Raw genomic sequence first — 11951 nt, forward strand, 5'->3', positions numbered from 1 at the left:
AGCTTAGAGCGAAGATTAAATGAGTAAACAAAGTTAGCCTATTAAAATGCACGATGAAGGGCCCTAATTTAGAAACCATCCGAAGGTCGTACGAACGGATCCGGTCATAACTTCCATCGACTTGCAAGGAGTAATATTGCGAACATCGCCGGTGTCATAAAATTAAAGGTATTGTATCTCATCCATTTGCTCTCATTCAAAGATATTTACGAAATGTTGATTTAGACCAACTGAATGGAATTAGATATCGTATGCACTTTTCATTTTGATCAGACACCCCCGGCTTTACGCAACCCACGTGGGTAGCACGTTTCATCAGAAAAGTGTGCATTTCGGTACACATGCATTAGGAGTGAAACTGTAGAATTTTGTATGTCTTTAATGATTGTTATTGTGTTAAAGACATCAGCATGTGTATACATATAAATCTAAAAGTCATTTATTCTTTTAATGGTTTATATATAAAGCATTGTATAACATGAACATGGAATGACCATGGGAGAGGTCATTATTTGTGCTATCAGATTTTTGATATTATAGAATTTTCCTTTCTATAAGGAATGGTCTGGTGTATGATTTTTGAACTATTCTGAATTCAATTTCTGTTATATGTCATGGTGTGTACGTTGCAAACAGATATTGAGGTTAATTACAACTCAGTTGAATTATTTAGTTTAATTTAAGAACACACAATGTACCGATTACCAAAACTGCTCCGCCCAACCGTGGCCCGCCACTTTTCCACCACCCTCAGACGAAATGCCAAAGATGTCAAGTTTGGAGCTGACGCAAGAGCTATGATGATCCAGGGAGTGGACACACTTGCTGATGCTGTGGCGGTTACTATGGGACCAAAGGTTTTATACAGTTCTTATGTAGATGAATCATTTCTTAACTGATTTAAAAAAAAACATTTAATATCAAAATGCATAGATTTGAACTTGACTGTAGTATGAAACAGCTATAAGGTGCTGTGGGAAAGACTCCCATGAAAAGGAAGAGTTGTAATTATTCTCTGCACTCTATGTATTTTTGTGTGAAGTCCTCTGCATAGGATGGCTATTCAATTCTGGCATGTATTCCTAAATGATAGACTTTAACAAAAAATGGCACAAATTTGATATATCTCTAATTTGCAGGGAAGGAATGTCATCATTGAACAGAGTTGGGGGAGCCCTAAAATTACCAAAGATGGAGTGACGGTAGCTAAGGCCATCGACCTGCAGGATAAGTACCAGAATATTGGCGCCAAGCTCGTTCAAGATGTCGCTAACAACACCAACGAAGAAGCCGGAGACGGAACAACCTGCGCAACTGTCCTTGCTCGTGCCATTGCTAAGGAAGGATTCGACAAGATCAGCAAGGGAGCTAATCCAATCGAAATCAGGAGAGGTACTCTCACCAATTTTCCTTGCTTTGAAGGTTTTTTTTAAAAGAAAAAAAAATTGCATGTTGCATCCTTCTTCGTCACTGCACTTTTGTTTTTGGTGCAGGGGATTGTTCAAAGATGCTATATCAACACATGACCCTTTCGCGTTGTGATGTACTCTTGTTATCATGACGATAGAACTCATGTGACAAACACCACCAATAAATTAATGGTAATATACATGTGAAAAAAAAAGTATTTTTTAGAATTCTTTGATCATGGTGATGGTGTTGCAGGGTTTTAAAAAAAATCTGAATTTTTAATGTGTTCTTTGTCACAGGTGTCATGACCGCAGTGGAAGTAGTGGTAGAAAACCTGAAGAAAATGTCCAAGCAGGTCTCCACACCTGAGGAGATTGCTCAGGTTAGTGAAGTCCATTGAATTATTTCATGGATAAACTTAAACTATCTCCATATTTGAAGAAATTGCTTTGGTAATGAGGTCAAGTAAAAACTTGAACTATACTCTATGTTAATATGTCAAAACAATGGTACTTCAGATTTGACTTGTATGTAACAATAATTAATTTTTGTCTCTCTGGCATGAATTACCTTTTACCTTGGGTGTTGTTTATATTGAACAGGTAGCTACAATCTCTGCTAATGGTGACAAAGCCATTGGAGACTTGATTGCAGAGGCCATGAAGAAAGTGGGCAGAGATGGGGTTATCACTGTTAAGGTAAATTCGATTTGTAATCGAATTATAAAATCCAATCATTGACAAGTATGTTTTGGGAAACACATCTAAAGACCCTGATAATGATGAAAAGTGGAGAAAAGACAATAAAGATTTTGAAAATTGAGTGTTTAGATGTCGGTAACATTTTTTTTCTGGTTGTAGGATGGAAAGACCTTGAAGGATGACCTTGAGACCATTGAGGGAATGAAATTTGACCGGGGTTACATCTCACCTTACTTCATGAACTCTTCCAAAGGTATGGTACAGTGTATCTGAAGCAAATATCCAGCAAGGAATGAAGTTAACCAGGCGTCCTGTAAAAAGAGAAATGTTGTCCATCTAAACACACTGACAAAAAATTATTCAGCTCCAGATATTTCTGTCAACATCAGAACATAGTCATTTGTTGAAATCTAGTTGCTTGCAGATCTCTGTTCATTTAATTTTGGCACAGATAACAAAAGAAAACTTATTTCCCCTACCTACTGAGTTGAGTTACGAGAGAGCAAACAAAAAAAATTTTTTTTGTAAAGAAGGCCTTAAGTCTTAAAAAGTCTGAAAGTTAAGCAATTTTCTTAATGTTTTTAGTCATAAAACTGATTCAGAATAAAATAAATCGACATTTGCAGGGGCTAAGTGCGAATTCAATGATGCACTGGTGCTGTTCAGCGAGAAGAAAATCTCGTCAATCCAGTCCATCATCCCCGCCCTGGAGATCGCTAACCAGGCCCACAAACCCCTACTCATAATCGCCGAGGATGTTGACGGAGAAGCACTCAGTGCACTTGTACTCAACAGGTAGGAAATACTCTGAAAAAAAAATTCTTGAGTGCACTCATACTAAACAGGTAGTAAATTTTACTTAACATGTAAACCGTTTGAACAAATTACCATGAGTGCACCCATACTAAACAGGTGGGAATTCTACTCGAGTGCACTCATACTTAACTGGTGAGAATTTCATACCAATTATTGGTAATGTAATGTTATTTATCCAGATATTTAATCAGTTTTCTAGTGCGTAGTATTGCAGAAATTTTCAGAGTTTTAAAAAGATGCGGCTCAAGAAATTCCACTTAAACAAAAGCCTGTTTTGTTCCGCCCATTGTGTTTCAATTGATTTTTTAAGATAACACACTCTTGGGGTGTCATTTCTCGATTAGGATTAGCAGATTAGAGATTAGGTAGATGCTCATCATTGCACATTACTCATTCCTCAGATGGCTCACTTGCTGCCTTTTGGGATTACATTGTGCATACATTGAGATGATGATCAGATTAATTCGCCTTTTTTGTGCAGCACAAGAAGTCTTGATCATCCACAGTTGTCATTACAAGAACATTGAGATGTTTTGATAGAGAATTAATCAAGCTATTTTGATTGAGAAGTAGCTGATGATTTTTTTTTTATAAGTTTGAACATGTGGAAGGAAACTCATTTTGCAAGGTGCTTCATAATGCTTCATGTGCATGACAACTATGTGTACAAATTGGAATATAGTTAAACATTGGTAAAGCAAACATTAGGCCTTAACAGTCCGTTTCAACATTTGCATTGTCTTTAAATTGTATTAGGAACTTATCTGATAAAATGAATTATGTTTTTTATGAATCTAAATTACTCACCCCTGGCACGTTGCTGTAACGGCCTTTGACCAGAATGGGATGATAATAAATCTTGATTCCGCTAGAGGAATTCTGAGTTTTTGTTTAACGTTTTAGACTGAAGGTGGGTCTCCAGGTGTGTGCTGTCAAGGCCCCAGGGTTCGGAGATAACAGGAAGAACACAATGAGGGATATGGCCGTTGCTAGCGGTGGAATTGTAAGTCAATGTTTGATGATGAAAGTTTCCTCAACACAATAAAAAGCATTGATATTTCTGTTTTGTCATATTTCATATATTTTTTTATCTCAACTTTGAACATTTTTTATTTGACAGGGATGTGAATTTCATATATAAATTGAATGAGCATATTTTAGATTTTTTTTCAAAGGGAATCTAAAAAAAAGTCTACCATAATTAATAGGAGTTGTCATTATGATCAAAGTGAATCTAAAAAAAAAGTCTACCATAATAGGAGTTGTCATCATCATATCAATATGAGCATTTTTAATGTATACATTTTCTAAACATGCAGGTGTTTGGAGATGAAGCTGATATGTACAAACTAGAGGATGTCCAGATGAACGACTTTGGTACCGTAAAGGAAGTGACCGTTACCAAGGACGACACACTGATGATGAAGGCAAGTCTCTCTCTCTCTCTCTCTCTCTCTCTCATTAACAGTTGTCTCCCTTTCATGACCTTTGATTTTATGAAATTTCTTATTTCTTTTTCTTTAAAATTTGTTTACCATTAAGACCAAAAAATGCGATTTAGAATTACATCACTCTGTATGATTGGTTTTTAAAGTTACTGCACTTTTATATTTTAGGGAGGTGGTGAAAAATCAGAACTGGAAAAGAGGATCCAGCAAATCCGAGACGAAATCGAGCTCTCCACATCAGAGTATGAAAAAGAAAAACTGAATGAGCGTCTGGCCAAACTGTCGTCTGGAGTAGCTGTTCTCAAGGTAGAAATAGAAAGAACTCGTTAGTAGAAGGCTTGGTCTGTCTCTTGATGACTTTGGGTGATCTGACACATCTGTCGCACCAGCTTTACTGTGGAGTGGCATAGGAATCGTCACTCGTCTGTGGGCTGGTGCCACAGTAAACATTTGAACCCATTCCTGATCGACTCGTCCTAAGTCTATCGGGAATTTTCCAAATGACACTCCATTTGCTTCTTCAATTGCTTGCGATGTAATAATCCCTTTTGACATTGAAAATATGGTGAAATCTGTCTTAAGTTTTAAGATCAGACATTTGTGTGTATAAAAGAGGGAATAAATTGCAATTTTTCATTTCTATATACACTAAAACAGTGTGGCATAAAAATAATTTGTGGTTCAAGTTGCAATTTTTTTCACTTATTTACAAGGAAAAGCCAAGCTTCACACCTAATAAAAATACCTTACTTTATTTCTTTAGCGGTAAAACGCATGATTATTCATTTATAAATAATCAGGTAGCTGATAGGACAGGTTTCACTGTGTTTCTGGCATTGAATATAGCTGCAGAGTTATCTGTCCAATTTGCATCATTTCTACACCAGGTGATGCTTAAATTGTCACTTGGCATGCACTTTGATGCTACATAAAATATTTGTACACTTTCCTGGTAATAATTGCATAGTATATCAGGCATTACACAAATATACAATACAATGTTGCCATACAATTTTTACGTTCATTTCACAATGTCTAGACAGTATATTGCTAATGCTTTTCAAAACGAGTGTTTTTTTAGAAATTGTATTTTATAAGATCATGCACTGATTCTTAGATGTTTCGCCTATATATTGGTGCTTATGACTTAACATTTACTTTCAACGAGCTACATTCTAATTTTGGCTTAATCAGGGCTTTCAGTAAGGGCAGTGGGAGATTTGAAACTATTTCAATAATCAAAATCAGACATTTGTGTGTATAAAAGAGGGAATAAATTGCAATTTTTCATTAACCGGGTTTTCCAACGGAAAAATCCGGTTATCATAATGGTGAAAATGGCGGGCGGGCGGGCGGCTGCCAAAAGGGTACCCTCATTGTACGGATAACTCCTCCTACAGTTTTCAAGATAGGAAGTTGTTCTTTTGCAGATCAATTGTACATATATCAGAGGTGTGCATATTGCTAGGATTTTGATTTCCGATAATTTATCGAAAAAATACCAGCTTTTGGACTTAGTCATTTTTTGGCAAAATATTGCATATAGGGAACCCTCATTGTACGGATAACTCCTCCTACAGTTCTCAAGATAGGAAGTTGTTCTTTTGCAGATCAATTGTACATATATCAGAGGTGTGCATATTGCTAGGATTTTGATTTCCGATAATTAATCGAAAAAATACCAGCTTTTGAACTTAGTCATTTTTTGGCAAAATATTGCATATAGGGTACCCTCATTGTACGGATAACTCCTCCTACAGTTCTCAAGATAGGAAGTTGTTCTTTTGCAGATCAATTGTACATATATCAGAGGTGTGCATATTGCTAGGATTTTGATTTCCGATAAATTATGGAAAAAATACCAGCTTTTGAACTTAGTCATTTTTTGGCAAAATATTGCATATAGGGTACCCTCATTGTACGGATAACTCCTCCTACAGTTCTCAAGATAGGAAGTTGTTCTTTTGCAGATCAATTGTACATATATCAGAGGTGTGCATATTGCTAGGATTTTGATTTCCGATAATTTATCGAAAAAATACCAGCTTTTGAACTTAGTCATTTTTTGGCAAAATATTGCATATAGGGTACCCTCATTGTACGGATAACTCCTCCTACAGTTCTCAAGATAGGAAGTTGTTCTTTTGCAGATCAATTGTACATATATCAGAGGTGTGCATATTGCTAGGCTTTTGATTTCCGATAATTTATGAAAAAAATACTAGCCTTTGAACTTGGTCATTTTTTGGCAAAATGTTGCATATACATGTAGGGTACTCCATTTCACTGGATAAGGGTTGACATGGATTATGGATACAGTTTACATAAAAGAAAACCTGGTTTGCTGTCACATTGACAGCTTTTCACTTGTTGCTACATGTATATACACTATAACAGTGTGGCATTAAAATAATTTGTGGTTCAAGTTGCAATTTTTTTCATTTATTTACAAGGAAAAGCCAAGCTTCACACCTAATAAAAATACCTTACTTTATTTCTTTAGCGGTAAAACGCATGATTATTTATTTATAAATAATCAGTTAGCTGATAGGACAGGTTTCACTGTGTTTCTGGCATTGAATATAGCTGCAGAGTTATCTGTCCAATTTGCATCATTTCTACACCAGGTGATGCTTAAATCGTCACTTGGCATGCACTTTGATGCTACATAAAATATTTGTACACTTTCCTGGTAATAATTGCATAGTATATCAGGCATTACACAAATATACAATACAATGTCGCCATACAATTTTCACGTTCATTTCACAATGTCTAGACAGTATATTGCTAATGCTTTTCAAGACGAGTGTTTTTTTTAGAAATTGTATTTTATAATATCATGCACTGATTCTTAGATGTTTCACCTATATATTAGTGCTTATGACTAAACATTAACTTTAGACAAGCTACATTCTAATTTTGGCTTAATCAGGGCTTTCAGTAAGGGCAGTGGGAGACTTGAAACCATTTCAATGATCAAAATTTCCAGCTTCACATTTCATGTTAGGCAAATACGCTCTTGGAAATTATTTTAAAACAGCCTTGTCAAAAAGAAAATTTTACCTCTTCACTGCCGAAAAAAGGAAAGCCAAAGTTAATATTGTTTTTTATAGCAGTGCAATGAAAGGTCACACAGAAGAATGGCATTGGCATGTTGATGATTTGTCAACATTGTAAAAGTTCCATATTTGAGTACTAAATGTTTTATCTGCTTACACCAATAGATAGGTGGATCCAGTGAGGTGGAGGTTAATGAGAAAAAAGACCGTGTCAACGACGCTCTGTGTGCCACCAAGGCTGCAGTAGAGGAGGGGATCGTACCAGGGGGAGGGGTGGCCCTGCTTCGCTGCATCAAGGCTCTGGATAACGTCAAGGGATCAAATGAGGACCAAAACACAGGTGAGACTCGAATCAATTGCTGGTTAAAAAAAGGCGATACTTGCGACAGGTTACATGTATCTGTCACTGTAAGTTTTAGGAACATTGGAACAAATATCTAAAATTGATAGTTTTATGATATTATAATGATATTAGATTATTTATTTAAGATGATCATTGAATATGAGGGATTTTAATGGAGAGACAGATTTGATGGGAAGTAAATGGAATTGTAAGGGGTACATTTCTCTACAAAATTTACAGGATGTGAATTAAGGATATAAGTGAATATAATAAAAGTTTTTAAAAAAAATCAATATTTGTTGAGATAATTCTGATTATATGGAAATTTATATCTGATATGATATGTTGAATCTGATCTTGCTCAAAATTTGTTGGTTTTACCCAACCTTTTCAAGATCAGGGATCTTGATGACATAGTGTACCATTTCTATTTACTCCTCAGGAATTGAGATTGTGAGAAAGTCACTTCGATTACCCATGCTCACCATCATCTCCAATGCTGGTTTGGACCCACACCCCATTGTAGAAAAAGTTATAAGCAATGAGGGAGACTTTGGATATGATGCCCTGAACAATGAGTTTGGAAATTTGGTGGAAAAGGGCATTCTTGATCCCACAAAGGTAAGATGGTGTTAAATTTACTCCAGTAAGATAGCCAAAGCAACAAAAGTATTATCCTATGCTGTTAAAGGTCAGTTTGCTACTGATGGCAAGTTAGCCAAGGCAACTGTGAACAAAAATGTCTTCTGTAAGATAGTTTTGCTAATTGTTAAACTTTTATGGGGTGAAAATAACTTCATTGGATCTTACTTATAAATCTATTCTTTTTATGTCTCTTTTCAAAATAAATCATGGTACATTCTGAATGTCAAGCATTAATAATATATTTTTATCTTGACAAGTATTATGTAATTTTCTACAGGTTGTCAGAACAGCAATTGTAGATGCATCAGGAGTCGCTTCCCTTTTGTCAACAGCAGAGGCAGTGATCACAGAAATTCCCAAGAAGGAGGAGCCAATGCCAGGTGGTATGGGAGGAATGGGTGGAATGGGCGGTATGGGAGGAATGATGTAATGATTGACAGCTGGTCAAGGATCCTGATTGGCCGAGAGTGATGATGTCATGATGATGGACATAAAATTTTGTTTTTATGATAAATATTTCATTTTGACAAGACACTGTTGAAGATCAAACAAATTCAGAACTCTTTTTAAACGGCCAGGAATGCAGAGTGTGTTGTGAAAGATGTCTCCTAGACAGGTTATACTGACTGAAGGCCTAAACAGAAGCTGGAGTACTTCTCTATCATTGAACATTTTGTGTTTTCATTGTTTTCATTTTTGTCAAGAATTTTTTTTATATGTGGTTCCACTCTCTTCTCTTTTCTCATTTCAGTATGTATACTAAGAACAACCTTTCCATGATTATTTTTTCTTGTGAATTGTATAGCCTGCAAAAAATTATCCGGTTATAAAACTTGGCAAATGTCCTGTGGACACAAAGACATGAAAGTGTATTGATACAGTACAATATTTTCCTGTTCATGTATGATAGTTTCAACAGTTCATCTTGCCAGATGTAGTTCAATTACTTATTCCCTCAAAAATGTGTCAATGTCTGCAAGATAGAGTAACATAGGAATATGAATTACATATTCAAACCTGGATGAGACCAATATATGTATTGTGAGATATTATGTTAGCGATGATAGATTTTCAAGTACACTAGTGTATTTGCTGTTTGTGATATTGAGTGAATTGATTCATAGATCATTAAAATGTATTTTATATCAAAACATTTTGTGTTTTCTACCGTGTACTATTTCATGCATGTTGATTAATTCTGCATGTCTTGAAATGTACAGGAAAGAGTTATGAATATAAACCTCACTATTTGTGATGCTGTCATGAAGTCTCCCAAACGAAGTTTGGAGACTTCTGTTTTTGTATGGCTTCTTCTTCATCTTCTTTTTCTCTTTCCTGCTCAGAGCTTGTCTGTCGCGTTTCCCAGAGATGGCTGAACAGAATTGTACAAAACTCTAGGATACGATAGGCCTGCATATCTAGATGTGCATCCTGGTTTGATTTTTCTCATTTGGGGTTGGCCAACACAAAGGTTGTGGAACCTTGAAACTTATGGGAAAAATCTTAGACTCTATTGCAAATGATTATAACTTAAAAACGGACAAAGATAATAATATAGGGTTTCCAGAATTATATATTGACTGTTAGAGGCAATATATTGGGTTTATTAGATCTGATTCATAGGGTCCTCCCTACCCCCAGGAATTGGAAATGACCATATATGTTAGAATCCTGACCCCTAAACCATATATATTCCATGTGTTAAGGGGCATCAAATGGTATGTAGGCCATGGGCCCCAGGGGTGGTCCTGAGCCCCCTCAAACAGGAAGAGCACAAATATAAACTTGAAAATGGTTAAGATCCCCACCCCTAAACCATATACACTGTATATTCTTGTTCCTTGTGTCAAGGGGCATCACATGGTATGTAGGTCATTGGCCCCGGGGGTGGTCCTGACCCCTATCAAACAGGAAGTGGCCGAATATCTTGAAAATGGATAAGAACCCCACCTCTAAAGCATATTTGTTCCTTGGGTCAAGTTGGTTCACCTGATGTATAGTAAAGGGCCATTGAGGAACATCATGAAACTTCAGTAATAAAAATAATCAAGTTCTAAATCTTTTTGTCTGTAAAGATTGACCCATGTGGGTCATCCCTACTCCCAATGATGACCTCGTTCGTTTTGGAGACTTTATAATCGCCCCGATTATAATGACATCTTGTTTGATTATGGTTTTCTTTGCCTCTTTAGGTGGTCTCCTGAGTCATGTGACAAATTGCAGTTATTCATTATCCGATATCCATTAATGATTTCATACGTTTATACTGTTCGTAAAAACAAGAATGCAAATTGTACATTTTTAAGTTAAGCTGCTATAGGATATGAGGAATGTTAATAATTTAATAATAATTATCATCTACCAGGGACCATTAAATTTGAATACAAATTGATGCAGTCTTTGAAAAGGGTCTCCAACTACTATCTGGGGATGATTAAGTGCGTGTTTACATGAAAAGAAAGAAGATTTATACCGAAATTCGAAGAATATATAATACCCCCAAGGTAGCGTGTTATGGAATCGAAACAACACAATATCGGTCCAAAAATGAAAATTATACAAGCTCAGCAGACAAACACTAGTAAATGATTATTATATAACATGTTTGGGTGCATCAATACTAAATTTATATACATTTTACTAATAGTGATATTCATATTTCCAGGGGGTCACATTAGGAACGCGCATTTTGAAAAAAAAAATATCGGACCTGCGTTTTGGGACAAAGTCAGCGCGCTTTGGAATCTATGCGCCATTGCCATGGTCATTAACGAAGTTTGAATAAAAAAAAAATGAGGGTTTGTTCTAAATACTTAAGACTTTAAAATTAATAAAGAAGGAATTTAACCTTGTTTACAGTTCTATGGAAATATTTTAAAACACAGAACACGTGTGATTTTTAGGTGATAAAAGCAATTTCTTTATGATTTTTTTTTCTCAGAGGTCACGTAGTGTAACAGTTTGCACGTTTGAAGATTTGTATTGTCAAAATAGAATATGAACTGCACCCGCTACGCGCATTGATGAAGTTTTCCGTTAAATTTTTTCTTTGATACGTCGATCAAAAGAAAAAAATATTATCTTCATTTCTTAAATGAAATACTTTTTTATGTTATAATTTTACATTTTATCTTAAGTTGTTATATTCTATTAATGTTTTGCATGGCCTGCGAATAATTACTGAAAAATGAAGAAAAGATTTAAGCGGCAATAATGGGTACTCGACTTCCTGTTATTCAAGGGAATGGACAGGGTTTATTTTTTTGTCAGAACTAAGTCGGTATTGATGAGAATGAAATTTAAATAATTAGGTAAGTTAAATAAATGAGCAGTGCAGAACTGTGCGTTGAAAATTTTACATGACAGTTCACATAAAGAGGGTTATAGAGAAAACTCGTGTGTTTTTAAATTACAACCATTTATTAATAAGAGAAAACGTACTATTTTTGGGTTTTATTTTTTTCTTTATTTCCTTTAATCAGCGAACATGCTATATGGTTTGATATAAACTAATTGAATTAACAAT

The 11951-nt window shown here is 35.4% G+C and overlaps 1 protein-coding gene across 1 annotated transcript; it reads left to right on the forward strand.

The window, feature by feature from the left end:
* The first annotated feature begins 39 nt into the window (after window positions 1–39).
* LOC105348623 (heat shock protein 60A) lies at window positions 40–9368 on the forward strand. The gene is made up of 13 exons (XM_066074177.1): window positions 40–168; window positions 685–857; window positions 1140–1392; window positions 1710–1792; window positions 2013–2108; window positions 2271–2364; window positions 2738–2906; window positions 3831–3930; window positions 4247–4358; window positions 4548–4681; window positions 7603–7777; window positions 8223–8401; window positions 8703–9368. The coding sequence occupies exons 2-13, from the start codon at window positions 693–695 to the stop codon at window positions 8853–8855; spliced, it is 1713 nt and encodes a 570-aa protein (XP_065930249.1). The 5' UTR covers window positions 40–168; window positions 685–692; the 3' UTR covers window positions 8856–9368.
* Window positions 9369–11951: the final 2583 nt, after the last annotated feature.

This window comes from Magallana gigas, chromosome 10 (assembly GCF_963853765.1).
Source record: "Magallana gigas chromosome 10, xbMagGiga1.1, whole genome shotgun sequence".
NCBI classification, from domain to species: Eukaryota; Metazoa; Mollusca; class Bivalvia; order Ostreida; family Ostreidae; genus Magallana; species Magallana gigas.